This window comes from Dreissena polymorpha, chromosome 3, assembly GCF_020536995.1.
Source record: "Dreissena polymorpha isolate Duluth1 chromosome 3, UMN_Dpol_1.0, whole genome shotgun sequence".
Taxonomy (NCBI): Eukaryota; Metazoa; Mollusca; class Bivalvia; order Myida; family Dreissenidae; genus Dreissena; species Dreissena polymorpha.
Window position 1 is genome coordinate 106,036,546 of NC_068357.1, and position 20,517 is coordinate 106,057,062.

General features: G+C 34.9%; 1 protein-coding gene and 1 long non-coding RNA gene across 3 annotated transcripts; both read left to right on the forward strand.

Moving 5' to 3' along the window:
* Window positions 1-294: 294 nt before the first annotated feature.
* Window positions 295-5,905, forward strand: LOC127870854 (uncharacterized). 2 transcript variants are annotated; one of them, XM_052413390.1, is made up of 6 exons: window positions 295-452; window positions 1,981-2,266; window positions 3,139-3,270; window positions 3,692-3,856; window positions 3,983-4,837; window positions 4,939-5,905. In XM_052413390.1, the coding sequence occupies exons 2-6, from the start codon at window positions 1,990-1,992 to the stop codon at window positions 5,199-5,201; spliced, it is 1,692 nt and encodes a 563-aa protein (XP_052269350.1). In that variant the 5' UTR covers window positions 295-452; window positions 1,981-1,989; the 3' UTR covers window positions 5,202-5,905. The 2 variants fall into 2 exon arrangements, with proteins under 2 accessions (XP_052269350.1, XP_052269351.1); XM_052413391.1 differs by lacking the exon at window positions 295-452 and adding an exon at window positions 603-715.
* A 3,291-nt stretch (window positions 5,906-9,196) lies between these two features.
* On the forward strand, window positions 9,197-19,870 carry LOC127870856 (uncharacterized). Its single transcript, XR_008044952.1, has 3 exons — window positions 9,197-9,395; window positions 14,705-14,864; window positions 18,932-19,870. It is a non-coding gene; the product is annotated as an uncharacterized LOC127870856 (long non-coding RNA).
* Window positions 19,871-20,517: the final 647 nt, after the last annotated feature.

Consider the following 20,517-nt stretch of genomic DNA (forward strand, 5'->3'; position numbering starts at 1 on the left):
TATTATTCACATTCACAATGGCCGTGACGTTCGTGTGACTTGTTTCTATACTTATATTTCTTAATACGCATAATCCAATACAGTTTCAATTTGAATTGAATACCTTTAGATCTTTTTGTAATTGAACGGTTGAGGCAGAAAGTAACGATTTTTCTCTAGTTGTTAATTTTACTTTTGTTATCAGCAGTACCTTATAAATATCCGTAGCGTAACAATAAGCAGGAAGTAATATAATGTTTCACTTTCGTGTTCAAATGAGCTTATTTTCAATGAATTATTTTGTTGACACGTCATTGTTAACAGCAGTTTTTTTCTTATTTTGATTTGTACTTTCGTTTTTGCAGAATATCAATACTTTTTACGATAATGGAAAAAATGTTAAATGTCGTATGTTTAGCACATTATATTATGTGACGGATATTTCACATTGATGAAGCGGGCTTATTCTAGAGGTAAACACGTATGATGCATTTTTAACCTTCGTATGAAATAAGAGCAGAATAATAAATTGATAATAATCGCTAGATAACTTTTACTAAAACGAGAGCGGTTTAAGTATAAATAAATGAGACAAGAAGAGGTGAGATATTGCAAACCATCCTATTTACATCGGACAAATCTGGAATATGTATCAAGGGAGCTTTGTTTTGATAAACGTTATCATTACATCATTACTATTTACGAGGCAGCAAGAATTTTTCATTCGAAAGATAAGGTCAAAGTTATTTCTTAGTTTTTATTGCTTAATTTGCTACTATTCTTTATACTTTTACGATCGCTTCATTTAAATTTAAGCAAAATTGCACAATTTGTTGTTGTTGGTGGTGTGTTGTTAGTGTTGTTGTTATAATTACCGACTTCGTTACATTCGCTAAATATTACACGCTATCGTATATTGGAGCAAACTAAAGTTTGTATTCCTTATTCAGATAATTTCAAACAATATGTTACATAATTTGCAGATTAATATCAAAATACTGTAAATTGACCCCTCTCTCTTGCCGCCCAATATCGCAAGGTAAATATTTTCCGTCACAACGTTTAACGGAATTACAGCCCTAAAAAGAACTCAACAGTCTTCTGCATGAAACAAAACAATTATTTTTCCTTTAAAACTATGTTAAGTAACGTAATCCATGTAGCGGATGCGCTACCACTGGGCCACGCAAACTTTCATGAACTGTTTCGAAACATAATACCTATTTTAAACTTTATCTAGCTTTTGCCAATAACTGAATTGTTTTACGAACGAATTGTGTTTTATTTGCTTAGATTTTTTTTCTCTCACTTAAATGGTCTTAGAAAAATTCACTAAAAAATGTCTTTAAAAAATTCTTAGAAGAAAATCGTTGAAAAAAGTTTCTATGTGAAAAATTGTACAAAGTAAAAAATTCTATGATAAATATCTTATCTATTTCGTCTGCCAACATCCAACACCCGGGCATTTTTATCACTTGATAAACACGCGCCTGACTGCGAGACGTGTTTCCGATTTGCGGTTCAATAGTCCATTGGCTAAAGCCAATATACTAAAAACAATGCACTATTGATTCATTTCACGTATATTTAAACGTGCAAGTCATAAAATACATTGACATTGAATAGAGAGATATTTTCATATACATAATTATTGGGCTTAATAAGATCAATTTTGACGTGAATTTATTGAGGTAATTATGCATCGGGACCATTCAATATTTTTCAAAAGACGAATATTTATACTCAATAGGCTCCTTTTTACCTCACTTACCACCGAAGAATCGTACATTTACGTATTGGTACATATCCAAATCAATGTTATTTTTTCATATGTGGCTTATCATTTCAAGCTTATGAAACTACCAAACTGCATACATATTGCACAAGTAAAGCATGGACTAGGGTGGACACAATGTGAATATGTTAATTCATTAATAACATATCATATACATATTATACATATGTATTATGTTATTAAGGTTTTCGCACAATTATTTTCAGAAAACAATCATGGCGACTTTAAAAGGCTCTGTATTAGCAACGTTATGTGGAGCTATAATCGGCGCAATAATCGGTCTGCGCCCTTTACTGAACGTTACACTGGATATGTTTGTACAAGAGGTTGTCAATGAGTGTGTAGAAGTGACCATCAAACACGGAAACTTCAGAAACGCGTCGATAGACAATGTCTGTAGAACAGTGAACATAACGCAGAAGAGTAACGAAACATTCTCTAACATAAATGGGACATGTGCACTGATTAATTGCACATCTAATGTCCATGTTGGTATGTATATCTTCTTAAACCAATATTTAAAAACTATGATGTGTCGTTTGTGTGGAATTAAAGTGGGGCACACGTTCATGTCCGGTCCACGAATTGTCCTGCATTATGGAATGTTTAAATGCATTAAAATAAATGAGCATTCCATCAAGACGAAATGTTGCGTGCAAAACCATGGTTAGCGCTAAAGGGTAAATGTTACAATGGGCACAAGGATTTAGTGAAAACTCTTTTTTTATGGATAAAGTCAAAGTATACATGCCTCTGCCCTGCCAATATTTTTGATTCGCACACTGGGATTATGAAATAAATTGCCACAAATCATCAACAATATCAATACGAGGTATAACGTGCAAACAAGATTTTGCTCGATTTGAGGTCAAAGTGGGCAATTTAGGTTTTTGCATATTCCTTATATGGATGTAGTCATATTACATGGTCTTCTGGCTTTTGTAATGCATTACGGTTAAAAAACCCACAAATGGTCATGCATGGTGAGATTTCAAAATAAAGTCATTACTAGACATTGTGTCGCTTAGTGCAGCCATATTGATCACTTACAGGTCACAGTAACACTTGATACTTTCAATTGTGAAATAAGTTGTATGTATTACAATACTTAAAAAGTGCATACATGCTTGGTTAACTATACACATTATTTTTTAACAATTGTTTCTATGTCTGTTGTCAGTTCGGACATCCAAATGCTATGGACACACTTCTAGTTTCAGTCGAGGATTTAGTTATATTAAAATGTAAATCTTAACACTGATACTATGTTAAACATGCTGATATATTTACTTTGACATGAAATTAAACCACATTGTTTCATGATAACTTGTTGTTAACGTCTACTCTAGCTTCTTTCATTGCAGATTACCCAAAGATAGCAATATTCATCGAGTGGAACAACATTCTCTCGGCGTGTCTGTACTTCTTCGTCTGTCTTGCCATTATCGTTAAGAAAGGCCGAGGCGATGTTCTTATATCTCTCTTGTCTTTTGTTGGTATGACGATTGTTTCTTTGTGAAATACACCAACAACACATGCATTTAACTTATTTATAAATTATCTATAATATTTATCGAGTAAAGCTGTTACTCAAGATTCAGCTTACAATCAACAATCAACTGAAGAAATATTATAGATTTGGACAATTGAATGTTGACTCGCAGCACTTAAAATAAATAAAAATAAATACTTAACACTTAAGGTTAATCACATGTTTTGTCGCTGTATCATGCTGCGTTATGATAGTACTTAACGAATATAATGAAAGCCTGACTATGGTCTGAACACAAGTAAAAACAATTTACTAAGCATAAGACATTGATCCCCAATCACAGGTTATAAAAGATCGAATTCTCGCAAGATTTAAATATTCACTCGGATCATATTTAAACATTGCTTATGTTCTCTATGTTTCAGAAATGTGTATGTTTAGCAATTATGTTCTGTTTGCCACGCTCGTCGGCTCTGCGGTTGGGTTTACACCGAGAAATCTCACTGTATCGTTTTACGTTTGCGCAACAATCTCTGCAATAGTCATGGCGTCGATCATCAGTACAGCTGTGAGTTGCATAGCTTGCAAAGGTTGGTCAACAATATAGTTCATTTAAATATATTTATAGATTATACAAAACACCAATAATCATGTTTAATTATATGATATAATTGTTAAGTTTGTATAAGCTAATCCGGAGTATTTTGTAATTATAGACTCTCTCCCTCCTTCGAACCTGGTTGGAATAAGATATAAGAAAGTCATAAGGAATGACCCTGAGCGTTGTGCTATTAAAAGCAAAACTTGCACAGATGTAACCATTGGATCAAAGGACAGCACTGCGATCTTAGTGACCAAGATAGCTGTAGCAGAACGACAGAGTAATGATAATGGTAATGAAAAGAGAGTAGTTGACTACCATTTTCATGTAAAGGGAAATGAATTTACAGAGGCTAATACAGTGGAAAATAGCAGTACGAAATTTAAGGACAACGTGGTTGTAAATGATGACGGTGAGATAGCATTTATAAATGAAAACGACTTTGTTAAGAAACAAGTAAATACAAAGGGCGATTCAGGTGCTAAGGACGATGTACTTTGTAATGATAAAACAGATGTAATTGATCAAATTAAAAGCAAAATATATTCACAGTGGGCTAAAGATGAACAAAATGTTGGCATTGGAAGAGACGCTAAAGGTCTCAGTCATTCGACAATTCAAATTTTAAACGTAATAACGGTATACAGCGATTATCTTCTCGATAGATACAACACTAGGCGAAACAGACTTGTTGCGTTTGTTGCATCTGTTGGCGGACGGCTAAAACCACTATCCGAATATCCAGGGATCGGAAAAGACTCCGGTTTAAAACCAACACCATCAGATTTCGGCAAATCATTCGTCAATCATTCGTTAAATGAATACTACCTGTACCATGGAACTACACCTTCTACAGCAAAACTTATCGCAGAAGAAGGGTTTGATGTTCAAAAATGTCGACGAACCATGTTAGGTCGAGGGCTTTATTTTGCCGACAGCGTAGTTAAAGCGGATCAATACACAACGCCAGGTAAGTCAAAAAAAATCAATATAGAATGTATAGTATCAATGAATAATAATATTCAAACCGTATTTCCTTTTTAAAATAATAAATTGTATCATTATTTTCAGATGAAAATGGAATGTGTTGCATAATCGTGGCTAAGGTATTGATCGGAGATTTTTGTGTGTCTTTTAATCGACAAAATATCCCACCATCATCACAACAACCTCCATGCAAAAAGTGCATGAAAATTGAATGTTCGAAAAAACATAAGACAGAGGGACCAAGATTTGACTCGGTGGTGTTCATAGGTGGATTGTTTAGGGAGTACGTTGTCTTTGATAACTGCCAAGCATATCCGGAATATATAATTTACTATAAGCGTGTATAAGTTAACATGCAAGCAAACCTCATATGACAAATTCACTTTGATCCCACGTTATCATAAAGCAAGTTATGCCTTGATATTTGTTTTTCTTGTCGTGTATTCTCTGCATTTTCAATCGTATGCCAATAACCATGTATGCGGAGTCAATACCCGACACGCAAATAATTGTAGATATCGACATTGGTAGCAGTTGTTCTTTTTAATATATGTTAAATTGTACCTAGCAGTCAACTCTTACGGCTTTCATCTTTAGAAGACCACTGTGGGCTTAAAGAGTATGCTGGTCCTTTTATCGCATTTAAGTAAATGTGTATTGAAAAGTAAGGAAATTAGCGGCGCAAACGGAGTGCAGACCTTACGTTCTCCCCTAATGTTGACTAGTTTTTTTTTCAAAACTCGTTTTATTTGATGATCACAAAAAAATAAACAGTTGCATGTTTGTTCTTTACTAGATATAATACATTAGGCTTTTTATTTAGGGTTTTGCTCTGATTATTTATTTTACAATTAGGTTTTACTTTGATTTGTCTGTGTTTTTATGAATTGGTTGCTTAATATTGTATTAATGCTTTTCATTTTTTACCTGTAAAAAATGTTGTCTAACCTATCACTTTGTTGGGTATTGATGATAAATAACCAATGTATGATTGATAAATCAATACTGTATGGCCGATGTTTACGGTAATAAAAAACAATGTAAAGCGAAATGTGCATGAAAAGTTGTTATATCTTATAAATTAAATCATCTGAATATTTTTGGTTGTCATTCAGTCTTCAAGTTGACCATTTATCAAACTACCAAATATAAGGAAAGATCTGTCTACCTAAACAAAACAAAAAAAATAAGACCAGTAAACGGTATTGTGGATAATCCAAACATCTTGGTTCAACTCTTTTTAGTTAGGAAAAGGATGAAAAAACAATAATAAACAATCGATACCGTGCCTGTGGTTTTGTATTGATTTACGTTTTTGTACAAAAGGGATGCTACATCTTTGAAATATTAAAGTTATAATTGCAGTGTTTTGGGTAGTTATTCAGTGGAACATTCTTCAATTTGACTTTTTATCAAACCACCAAATAAAAGGAAAGGTCTGTCTAAATTCACACTCAAAATTAAGAACAGTAAAAACGGTATTTTGGAGAGTAAAAAAATCTTCGTAAAAATTATATCTTGGATAGGCATATGATGGTATATAAATAATGAACAATCGACTACCGTCCTGTGGTTATGGATTGATTTACATACTTGTATAATACAGAATTCAATATCTTTGAGACATTGAACTTAGGAATACTAAATTTATTTATTGCAATACGTAACTTAAGACTTCTTTAAAAATAAGCGTATGGTTAAGACAAACCCATTTGTCAATTACACGTCCAATGAGAATCCTATTCTGTAAGAAAGGTTTGATTCTTCAGTTAAACCCTTCTTGTCATTGGGAATGTTTTGATTTCGATCTCGTTTGAAGATGTAGTATCGATGTATGTTTAAAACAAAATGGTTCGATGTACAAATGAGGTCGACTTTATTTTAGTAACACGTCCTTGAACCGGGACGTTATAAAAATGGAAATACAATTACAATTAAGTTTTTAAAACCTTTTGAAAGCTTGCGATATAGGCAATATAGGCATATTTTTGACGAAAAAAAGACCCAAACTCTAATCGACAATGTACTCTTAAAATATTAAAGTTGGTTGGATCAAACCGTTGCTTTGCTGGAAGCGACATCTACTCAACATGGCGTGGCGTAAGCTTACATTATTATTAACCATTTGTTTGAGAGTTCCTGTGGAATTTATCTTTAAACAGTCGTGGCAGTTATTTCTGCAATTGAAGGATCGTTATTAAAACCAGGTAAGATCTTTGATTAAACTTGATACGCATTAATTTGGTAAATAATTGTAGTATTTAGCGAACAAAGAAAGCGAAAGTCTTTACCCGGAAGTAAAATACTTTGGTAGGAAAATGATTGGTAACACATATGCAATTGCGGGAATATTTTGAAATTTTCAAGGGCCATGGTGATAGTTTTATTTAAACTTGTTGACCAGCATTATTTATGACAATATTTCAAGTAATGTGTTATGTCTACATAAAAGTGTGTCGCATGTAAATTGTGATAAATACATTAATTATGTTATTTCTGTTCAGACATAAATACTAAGTGCATTATGTGACAGGTGGTGTACTGCATCTATTTCGAGATTCTTGTTAGGTTTAAATGAACAAGTAATGCAAAAAAATCAAACTTCTAACTTGTGGCTGTTTGCCATTTCATAGCAAACCATGCAGTGATGTTATTGACTTTCAACAAGCAATTTCCTATAGACACTACGAAATAATACCTAAAATATAAATGCCAGTTTTAGTGACTGTGTCGACAGAACATCAAGCTATTAACCACAAATATTACAACAACGTCAAGTACCATTTAATATGATTTATAGCTCTTGTATTTCAAAAAGTCTCAACAAAAATACGAACCAATTTGAGCGCAAAGATTAAGGTTTGGTTGCAACAACTTAATATCTATGTGTTTGATACTAATATTAAATTGAAACTTAAATTCAAACATGTTTAATTGTTGTTATTTTATACCACAGATCAATGCCCTTTTAAACTGAATTATGCCAAGATTTGACTTACAACATTAAATATACAAAAATATCTGGATAGTCATTGTTTTAGATGTACATGAAATGTGTATTACACTATCAAATCATAATTATAGTGAAAATGGTCTTATTTCTGCAGTATTTTATGTTTCTTTTGCAGGAAAACATGTGTTTTACATGGCTGATGAGGGATAATCGAAAGGGAAAAGCTCAAACACTGTTGTGAGCTACACGTATGTACACCACTACCTTCAATGACCAAGGAGAGAAAGACGCAGTTTTTCACTTTGACAACTGCTCGGGCCAAAATAAAAACAACTGTGTAATTTGGTATATTGAGTTATTGTCGGTGAGAATTTGCACTTTGAACAATTGTTATAACATGAACACGTCTGATAATATTATCATTCTTTACAACTTAATGGATAATAGTATAGACCAAAGTGTAAAAAATATTCCCCTATTTACATTGAATACTATTACTATATCATATTGAATGAATATATGATGCTAACAATGGTTAAAAACACTTTATGTGTAAAAATGAATTAGGGGTTAAAATAGATATTATATGGGTAGTTGGACCATTTTAGTGTTGTGCGTATTTTTTCAGATTGTGAAAATATGTTATTATTCCTTCAATTTTCAATTAGGGCTGCACAATCAAATGAGGAGCTCATTGATGAAAATTGGCCACACTAAGTTTGAGTCTGATTGGCATTTTGGATAGTGCGAGTAAACGTGGAGGTGTTTTCATCCATAGATATTGCCTTAACCATCTACTTATTTAAAACTCGTATAGAAATATATTATCACTTCCAGTATTCACAATACAAATGTTTTTAATATTTTACTGATGTTCGTGCCTCACACTTTTCAAGACATTGCGATGCAGATACCATTGAGGCAGTTGCTGAGACTGTGTCAACCTCCTCAAGGTCTGTACATAAATTAATGTACCTGAAAAATAATGAAAAACTCTTTAGTCGAAACACGATGTTTGTAAAGAGTGCTTATCTGTCAGCATCGATGTTTAGTCAGTCTTGCCCATGCAGAATTCGACAATGGTACATTGATGACAAAATTTGAGTTTCTTTTGGTTTCTTTATTTGCGGCATAACAACATCTAACAGCCTTGATAAGCTCGATATATTGTCTCCTAATATTAAAAAAATGTGTACATTACATTACCTATGCACGGCATTGTGTTTTAAATTTAAAATAATAAGGGGTGCAATACTTGTTTATTTAAGAATGGTGTGGCTTGTGTCTTTCTTTATACGCAGAATCCCACACAATTTCAATGTATACCCGTATCGTATCAATAAGCAGGACGTAAAATAATGCTTTTACTTTCGCTTAAGGGATGTGTTGTTTGAATGTATTATGTATTCATAAGTATCTTTTTGATTCCGTTAGCTTATCAATACTACGCAGCAAGTAAAATGTTACTTGTACTTTCGTTTTCAAAAAACTGTTTTACAGGGATGGACATATTTGTGCAGGTCTTATGTTAATAACAATATATTATGTGCAGGATATTTGATATAGAAGCAGCGGGCTTATTCTAGAGGTAAACGTGTATGAAGAATTTTTAACTTAGTACGGAATGAGAGTAGCGTAATACATTGCTAATGTTTACTGAGGAACTCTCATTTTGAACAAAAAATGCATGATTGATTAATTTCAGCTATATTTATATGTGCAATTAAAAAATATATCCGCTTCATTATCAAACTTTTTTTCGTAAATTCCTAATTTGAGGTTTCTTTTGCAAAAAACACCAACAACAACTAGCATTATACGTCGTTTATTCACATGAATAAATAAATAAAAAAATTTAGTAAGGGTCCAAAAAGTGTTATTAGTATTATCCGGACAATATGTAGTCCGAGAAACAGGTAATTGGTCAGTTGGCCATCATTCATTATTTCAGGACTAAACGTCTGCGTAGTTTTAAATTTCCGATTCGATAAAATTTGGTCATATTTGATTTATCATTAAAAAAAACTTACGACATAATTTTGTTAAGGTTTAGCACAACTACTTTCAGAATCTTTTAACAATCATGGCGGTTTTTAAAGGCACTGTATTTTCAACGTTATGTAGAGCTATAATTGGCAATAATCGGTCTGCGCCCTGCTGTGAACGTCACACTGGGTATGTTTGTGCAGTAAGTTGAAAATGGGTGTCCAAAGGTGACTATCAAAAACGAAAACTTCCGTGACGCGTCCATAGACAATGTCTGAACAGTCAACATAACAGAAAAGAGTAACAAAACTTATGCGTACATCAACATAGCATGTACAACTTATGTCCATGTTGGAATGTTTATGTCTTAAAAGTTATATTAAGAACTATATTACGCCTCAGCCATGATAGTGGCAGAAGGGAATATGGTGTTACCCCTTCCGTGTTATTTTTAAATGCATTTATACAAATAAGCATCTCAGCAAAATGACATGAAGAGTGTAAAATCATAATTCGCGCTGAATGGATAAGATCTCGGTGTGCACTTGGATTTCGTGCATAATCCTTATGAGGATACAGTGATAGTTCAAGTTTATTTCGGAAAATAACTTTGTCGCTAACTATGGGATTCTGAAATAAATTGACAAAAATTATCAACAATATTAAGACAACGTGCTGCGTGGAAATACCATTTTTCTCGATTAAAGGTCAAGGTCAAAGTGGGCACCTGAAGCTTTGGCCAATTTCTCATTTGGATAGGGTTAAATTAGATGTCCATGTCCAGCTTTGTAATGCATCAAAGAATTTCAAAAAATGGCCGCCGTTTTCAGCATTTTAACGTACATGTATAAGGTAATATAGTCATGACTTTATCCATTATTTTGGATCTGTTCAGCCTAAAATAGAATGCTGTTATGAAGGTTAATGTTTTGAACGTGAATCAATCGAAATCAAATTCCAGATTATACGCAAGATTGCTGCCAATATGGTCGCTAATGCAAATAATTGCAGTTTAAATTCCCTTTTCCGTACGTTGAATCGAAATATAATGCTATACAAACTGAAATAATTGTATTTCTGAATGGTATTTTGTAAAGACCATTCAATATTATCCACGAAAAGCCTTTAAATGTGTTCTTTTTTCTAAATGGGAAGATATTACTGACAAGGAAACAAAGAAACCATAATTATCATACACAAGTACTGCACAAAACACTAGGTGCGAATATCATGTACACATATTCGTCAAGCACAAATGATTTAAAGCCGTTTGATTTACATCGTGTAAGCATAGACTACGCAAATTAAATAATAATAATTCTTAATTATGTTTTAAAAACATTAAATAACAGTTTACAAACGTTACTTCCATTTGTTGAGTGAAACGTGTTTAAATAGTACGTGTGGTCAGTGGGAACGCTTATGGCAAATAATGGGTTGGAAGAGCTGCATGTGTCAACATTTGATGATTCCCCAAACTCCTGAATGGGAGAAATATCCACAGACTGTACGGGCATTATGAATAGTGACAAAGGAATTGTTTCGACAAAGGAATTGTTGCGCAAGATATTCACACACATTTTTGTTCAGACATTTGATGATCTAGAAATGTATCTTTACAGCATTACATGTGCCAATCGTACGTCTTAATTATGTGTTGGTTGTTTGATTAAAGCATGATTTCTTATAATGAGGTATGTTCGAGCAGAAAGAGAAAGTGATTGGCCGATGCACTTGGGATTAGTAAGGATCATTTTACCATAGCTCTTGCTGCTGCAACCCAAACTACTCGAGATACGGCCTCTATTATCTAAGATCAACCGAAAACATAAATAAAAGCGCACAAAACAAGTTCTTAAAGGATGACCATGTTATGTACATGTTCCGGAGGTATGGAATGCCATATGTAGCGACCTTTTATGAAATATAGCCATGACAAGTAGGTAATTATAGGTTCATCACTACAACATGAAAATATCAAGGTTTTGAGTTTGAGCCTGCATATTTTTGCGACGGGATGGAAGAAGATCTGAGAGCAATGATCAGTAGAGAAAAGCGGGCGATGATTAATGCAGATCTTAGGCTCAAGCAAGTTTTATTTGGAGAAAGCTGGCAGAATGTATTGATCCGTTTGATCCAAGCAAGCATCAACCCACTCTAGTGAACATTGTAACAGAAACAATAGCACCAACGTCTGCCAATGTTCACCAAGCAGAAGGTATTTGTATTACCCAAATAATAACATTTGAAAAATCATTTAAAACATTTGAAACCCAGGTTGTGTCCTACAAGCACATAAGCGATGCAGACACCAAAGTGTATGACATCAATCTTATTTATTCAAGCGTGATTGTCTTACAAGCTTATCAAAGGGAAATTGATAATAACCGTATACCAAACCGTGTATTTGCCCCAGTACCTTTTGCTATGTTTACTGGAACAGGGAAACTCAGAATTGGAAAACCCAAATAGGTGCTGAAGAATCAATTAAAATAGAAGTGTGTGAGCGACACAATGAAAGCCAGATCACATGTTCATTAATAGATAGATCTGCTGTCGTGTATGTCTATCACTGGTCCTAGACCGAAAGAAACATTACTATGTTTACAACTTAAAGTGTTATATAAGACAAAATCTGAATGCATTCGATGTGTTCGTAATGTCAGGTAGACATTCAAGGGTCTCAAGGATGCCGATCTAACGGGTGACATGTCTGTTTCAACACATAATATTATACGAGGTGTCCCTGAGAACTAACAACAGCTGATTGGATACAATAAGGTGGATAGTTAATATCGGTAAGGAAACATGTATTCAGATGCTGAACGCACGCAACTCCATCAGACTGGAAAGCGATATGACAGCTTGTAGTAACGAAAATGTGATAGAAGATTTGTCTCAGAATGCTATGGAAATACTGATACAAAGGAAACGTGTATTACAAGACAGAAGCTTTGGGCAACCAGGGTCCATACCTGCTAAATCGGGTACGGCTATGCCATCCCTAGCAGGCATGCCGCCATCCACAGAGCATTCTATGCAAATGTGAACCGTGTCCACATGCAGGAGTGTTTCCGGAAACACGCATTAGATGAAGCCCCCCCCCCTCCCGATCTGAATCCATGTGATTAACACCCTTTTACCCATCACAGTAGCATCGGATATTGATTAAGCTCCACTCAATGTGCTTAAACTTATAACTTGTTGGTGTGTACGCGTTCAACACTTTTGTTCTCGTGTTAAAAGCGCGACTACCATGTACATTGCGCTTGTCAATAGGTTCAGGTTGACATAATACAATTTAACAATGATCAGACAAAACATTCCCACGAGAAAACTTTATCCATGAGGAAGGAAAGATGGAGAATACTGGTGTATTGCGTTATGTGCTTGTTGATACGAAACGAAAAACAACATGGGATTAAACTAATATTTACATTTGAACATCACTCTAACTCCCAACATGAGCTTAACTAGTATACACGCTACGTTATAACATGATGTTTGAAAAATGTGACCTTATCATAACCTTGGTGAACACATGTGAAATTATACGTTTTATGGTGTTTCAATTGATAAATAATTTACTTTAAGACATTTATGACACCGGTGTATTTTCATTAAACAGAGCAAACCTTTGACGAAGTTTCTGTTACTGTACACACATATAAAATAACTTTTCACCAAAAGGTCATGATTAGTTCGATATGTTATTTTTATACTATACTCTGCATATATATTATTGGAATGCACTGAATCGAACACTTATTAAACATTTAATTGCTGCTATATTGCCTTTTTTCATATTCATTATTACTATGAGAAAATTTGGGTATGATCTCGGTTTTAAGAGCAATTTTTGAGCAGCCAAATCGGTTTTGGCAGAATTGTGGACGCCATCTTCATGTTCTGTTTATATAACACACGTTTGCATTTCTTTATTCATATTGAATATGTTTTACTTTATCAAAATGACTTTATAATACATGAAATAATGCATATCTATTTGTTATATCAAATCAGACCGAAAATGGCCGCTATCTTGGATGCAATCTTGAATATCTCGAAACCCCCAAAGATACCAGCCCGGCATTATTTGGATTTTTCATTAGTAGGATGTCCCCTAACAAAAAACACTTTAACATTTACTATACAGCCCAATGTCGGGTTAAGTGAAAAATGGCCACTTGTTTGCAGGACTAATACTTTAAGTTTCAATTGTGAAATAGGTTTTATATGTTACAACAGTTGTGAAGGTGCATACATGTTTGGTTTTTAATTTCATGACAAATGTTCATGTATCTGTATTTCAAACATAACCCCTTGCTCAGTACTGAGACCTACATTTGAATATAACTAAATACTCAACTGAAACAAGAAGTGTGTATTTTCTATGCCCCTACTCTCAATTGCCTTTAAACGAGTATTAATTGAGAGCAAAACCAACTATCTTGCCTTTATCAATAAAAAAGAACGAAACGCTGTATTACATAGCTCTTGTCTATCGTTGGTCTAACATGTTTCTTTATGAAACAACAACAACGCATAGACTTAACTAATTTATAAGTTAGCAATAATATTTATTGATAAATACTTTAACTCAAGATTCAGCTAGCTAGGAACTAAAGAAATAGATTTTGGACAATCGAATACTGACTCATAAAATTTGACACATTTGGTTTATCACATGTAAGTTAACTTTAAACTATATAATGATCGTTTGCTCAAGCCATTCGATCCCAAATTACAGGTTATAAAAGATGGACGAGATGGCAAGAATTTCATATTCACTTGGATAATAGTGTCACCTATCAAAACTCTGTTTCAGAAGTGCTAGCACAGCAAGTATGTCAAATTTCCCAGTCGGCTCTGCGATAAATAATAGTGTCACCTTTCATCACTCTGTTTCAGAAGTGCTCATATTCAGCAGGTATGTCAAATTTCCCTGTCGGCTCTGCGATTGGGTTTACACCGCGAGATCTCAATGAAGCGTTTTTCGTAAGCGCCACAGTCTCTGCAATAGTGATGGTGTTGATCGTTATTGCAGTTGTGTGTTGCATAGCTTGTAAAGGTTGGTCACCGATAAATTTAATTTTAGTATATTTACATATTTTTATACAAAGCATTAATAGTCTATATTTTTAATTGTATCATTTAATTGTATGTGTTTACATTCGCTAAAACTAGAGTATAATGTAATTATGGACACATTACCACCTTCGAAGCTGGTTGGATTCAAATATAAGACAGTTCTAAGGAATGATTTTGAGCTTGTTGCCAATAAAAGCCAAACTGTGAAAACAAAGAACGACACTACAATTTTAGAGACCGAGATAGTTTAAGCAGAACAGAACAGTAATGATAATGTGAAGGACAATATAGTTTTGGGCTGCCATTTTTATGTAAAGGGAAATGTATTAACAGAGACTAAAACAGTGGAAAATAGCCGTACGAAAGTTAATGACAATATGGTTTCAAAGGTTGACGGTGAGATAGCATATTTAAATGACTACGTCGTTGTTGAGAAACACTCAAATACAAAGGACGATTCAAATGCAAAAGACGATGTACTTTATAATGACAGTACAGCGGTTTAAGATGAAATAAGCAGCCTACTATAGTTGCAGTGGATTAAAGATGAAAATAATGTTGGCATAGGAAAAGACGCTAAAAGTCTCAGCCATGCGGGAATAAAAATTGAAAACGTAAGAACTGTTGCAAACAGTTATCTTCTTGATGGATACAACAATAGACGAAAAATGCTTGTAGCGTTTTTTGCTTCTGTTGGCGGAAGGCTTAAGTCACTAACCGAATGTCCAGGAGTCGGGAAAAAACCCAGCTTAAAACCAGCACCATCAGTTATACGCGAATCACCCGTCAATCATTCGTTAAATGAATACTACTTGTACCATGGAACTAAACTTTCTACAGCTAAACGTATCGCAGAAGAAGGGTTTGATATTAAAAAATGTCGGCGAACCATGTTAGGTCGAGGGCTTTATTTTGCCGACAGCGTAGTTAAAGCGGATCAATACACAACGCCAGGTAAGTCAATTAAAACAAGAGAGCATATATAGTGTCGATTTCTAGTAATATTTAAACCGTATTTCATGTAAACAAACTAAATTACGCTTCTCAACAAACTAAGTTTTGACAAATATAAACATCGTTCTATTATTTTCAGATGAAAAAGGGATGTGTTGCATAATTGTGGCTAAGGTATTGATCGGAGATTTGTGTGTTTCTTTTGATCGATAAAATATCCGACCATCATCCCAACAACCTCCATGTAAAAAGTGCATGAAAATTGAATGTTCGAAAAAACAAGAAAGAGAGACCACCATTCGACTCGGTGGTATTCATAGATGGATTGTTTAGGGAGTACGTTGTCTTTGATAACTGCTAAGCATATCCGGAATATATCAAATACTATAAACGTGTATATTAAGTACATATTAATTTATTAAAGCAAAAATAATATGACACATTCACTTTTATCCGGCCGTCTTGGAAAGCAAGTCATGCCGTGGTATGTGTGAACATTCTGCAAGTCGTATATGCTTTTACTTTTAAAATGTAACTTATGGCTAGATATGCGCAGCAGGAAATTGTTTAATGCACCCTCCTTAATGTACTTCTTGCACTACTCTTTTATTTAGTGCTGCCGTTCTCTTTTTTTTCTATCTCGTTCCCTCGACTTGGTAAGTCGTTCCCACGACATAGCTTACTCGTTCCCACGAGTAACTAAGTCGTTCCCTCGATTTAGCTAAAAGTCTCTCCTCTTTTGTTTAATGCATCCCTCCTTTATTTACTGCACCGGTCTTTTTTTCAATACACTTCTCTTTAATTTAGTTTTGCACTTCTCTTTTATTCTATTTCGTACCTCCGACTTAGTAAGTCGTTCCCAAGACATAGCTTATATCGTTTCCTCGAGTTAGTATGTGGTGGGAACGAGATAGAAAAAAGAGGAGTGCTTTACACGGGGTGGAATCATTGCGACCATAACGCTTGTGTTATATGCGTAAAATGTCGGAATGCAGCTTCCGTTGTGGTGTGTACTGATCAATGGTACTGATGTTAACTTTTCCTGATAAATCATTTTATTAGCTTTCGAAAACAACCGGTGTGTAGTTGATTCGTTAAAAATTGTTCGAGTTACATGGTTTACATAAAGATGGTGTAGTTTTAGGGCAAATGAAGTTGCCCTCCTTGTTTTTTACAAACATATATATTATATATATTTAGATGTTAAGGCCCTGTATCCGAGTGTCCCGAGAGATGAGGCCCGTGCTGCGGCTATAGAGGCTTTAAACAGGCGAGCGAACCCGGAAATTCCTACAGAGGACGTCATCGTGATGATGGACACTGTGTTGGAAAACAACACTTTCTCTTTCAACGACGAACACTTTATACAGACGGAAGGGACGGCAATTGGCTCACGCCTCGGGCTAAACTATGTTTCAACCTACATGGGTGCTTGGGAAGAGGAACTGCTCCGGCGGTCAGAAAAGCAACCGCTCGCATACTTCCGGTTTGTGGATGATGTGTGGGGCTTATGGACGCATGGTATCGAGGCACTTAAAACTTTCCACACACAAGGAAATGAAATCAATCCTCGCATTAAACTTGAGCTCCGCTATTCTTCGGAAAAACTCGAGTTCCTGGACACGGTGACATCAAAACAAAACGGGCGCCTTCAAACCGACCTATATACTAAACCTACTGATAAACATCTGTACCTACACAGGGATTCTTCGCACCGGAATCTACAAAAAAAGCGATACCATACGGTCTGGGTGTGCGTGCGAAAAGAATTTGTTCAGAGGAGATTGCCTACCGGAAGCACAGCTCGTAAACCGTAGATATGACGGAGAGTTTGTAGAGACCGAATTAATAAAGGTCGACAATAAAAAGAGAGAGGACCTTCTACGCGAAAAGAAAAACTCGGAACGTAATACAAGGATTCCGCTCGTGATTACGTTTTCGCGCGCACTACCGAACATCGGCCGTATCATCCGCAGACACCTACACACGCTGCACACGTCCGATCGAATGAAGGAAGTGTTCCCTGAGCCCCCATTAGTAGCCTTCAGAAGGGATTGCAACCTGCAATACATCCTAGTACACAAGAAACACAATAGGATGTTCTTCCGGAAGCCCAACATGAGCGGGCCCTGTGGGGCGCAGAGGTGCGCCATTTGCCCGTACATGATGGTGGCGGACTACTTCACAGAACCCAGCGGCAGAAAGTACAGCGTGAGAAACAATGTTGATTGCAAATCATCCAATGTTGTGTACGCGGTCAACTGTCGTCGCTGTCGCAAGTACGTGTATGTGGGATAGACCGGCGGAACTCTGTACCAGCGACATCTGTTGAATCTGTCGCGTATTCGCACACAGCACAGTGACCCGGTAGCCGAACATTTCTACACAGACGGACACTCCATGGACGATTTTCAAATAATGGGACTTGAAAAACTAGACGGGTCGGACGAGTATCGCAAGACCATTGAGCAATTATGGAAGGCAAAACTTAGGACATACCGACCATATGGCATCAACGTGCAAGAATAAACAGACATGAAAGGGCGCGAAAACAACGTTGACGCCGGAAATGCACGACGTCATATCCGTACAAATTTGAAACATCTTGAAATAAAAAATGGCCGCTGATAAAGACCGTGAGGTCGAAAGCTTCGGCATAAAATAAATACAGCGTTTTTGTATATATATAGGAATGTAATATGTAGGAATCCATATGTAGGAATGTAATAAAATTATTTTTGAGATACGTAGAAGAGTTCCATGGCCCGAGTCTAGAGTTCTTAAAGGCAAATAGGTTTTCCCTCCGTCCGTCCGTTTTTTATGTCCGTCCTTCCGCAAAACTATATAATGCAGTACATCATTAAGTATTTACCGGTTTCTCTTATGAAATTTGGTGTGCATAAATAGAAATTAAACATATCACCAAAACTGGACCATGCGATAACTGTAATGTACTGAAGGTACTTAAAAAAAATGATGTGTCACATTGGTTGTTAATCAAGGGCGATATATTTATAGGCTGTCTCGTCCTGATTCAATATTTTCTTGCAAAACTGTCACGAAATATACTAATAGCGATTTGGTATGTTTCAGGTCGTAACGTGGTTATGCCGACATCACAAAACGCCAAATGTTCTGCAACTTCTGTTGAGAGATTTTTTGTGCAAAAGCCATAGTCTCGTTCCATATCAAAAACATCCATGAACAATCAACTCGCAACTCGCTTTGTCTCCTCTGCGGTAAGAACATTAGCACAGTTTTTAACATGAAAATACATCAACTTGTCGTACTCTTGAACAAAAGGCCTCATAAGTGTTTGGTATGAAACACACAATTCTCTTGCAGTCGAGAAATGTATGGACATATGAACCAGTCTCATGGCAACGGTATCAAAGTGTGAAAATTGTTGCAAGGAGTATGCGTACAAACGAAGAATTGAACGAAACGTGGCTGTGTTTGGCAGACAAAAACGAACAGTCATATGTGAAAAGTGCAACAATACATTCCGGTCGAAAGAAACTTTATCAAATCATATGAGAGCGAAACACACCAGTCACAAATTCGTTTGTGAGCTATGTGGCTAATATTTTGAATGGTAATTGATCCATTGAAGGCATATGTCACAACAAAGGCATGGATTTGCAAGTCGAAGTCGTCAAAACGTCAGTTTCGTTAATGTTTGTCTGACGGCAGAACAGTCACAATATTTAGGATTAAAAAGTTCAAACAAACCACAATTGTCTCGCAAATAATATGACCATGTCACTTTAATTTATTTTCACAAAGGAACTATGTTAAATCGTTTAAATAATGTTGTTTTTATGGTATTTTAGCAGTCATGCATTTCGTATGCTATTAGTTTATGGGCAATTTCAAAAAGTAAATTCAAATCAAGTAAATGTTATCCAACATATTTTGCATTTGCTTAATTTTAAACACCATTGTCAGTGTGCTTGTACAACTGTGTAAAAACATTCTAGCTATATTTGTATTTCATTCAATTTGCAATATGTTCTAACAAACTAAACTGTATTAAAGCTCAAACCATAAATATGATTTGTTTTGTTTTCTCAGACATGTAAGTACAAGTAGTTTTTTTTTAAGTTTATGTAACAATGAAAGTATTTTGTTGCATGAAGAAAACCAGTGCTTAGTTTTAAGGCGCATTTCACCTTCTGTGAAGTAACAGAATTTATGATAAAGCTAAAGTGCTTGTAACATTATGTTTGAAAGCCTTTTATGTTGCAATATTTTTATGTTTATTTTATTTGTTTAATAATTCAATAATGGCACAGTCATAATATTGATAAAAGTAATCAAGTTAAACAAACAATGAATTTTTCGCTGTAAACTTGATTTCAAATGACCAAACAAATTGCGTGTCGGTACGAACAATCGGATCAGTGGAAAACAAACAAATTTTTGGACCTTAGTTACATACTTTAAATGGTTTCAAAAGCAATGTTTCATGATACTGTATTTTGAAAAAAAATATCGAAAAGAGCGGAAAAGCCATTGTAGGGAACACTTCTTATAAGCGTCATGAATTTAAAACAAAGAACAAGTCACATAATATCAATGAAAGTATATTTAATAAAATATAATTCTGCGTATAATTATGGTCCATTTCGCATAAATTAAGGTATTTAATACGTTATGTAACTAGTTTGGAAATAAAA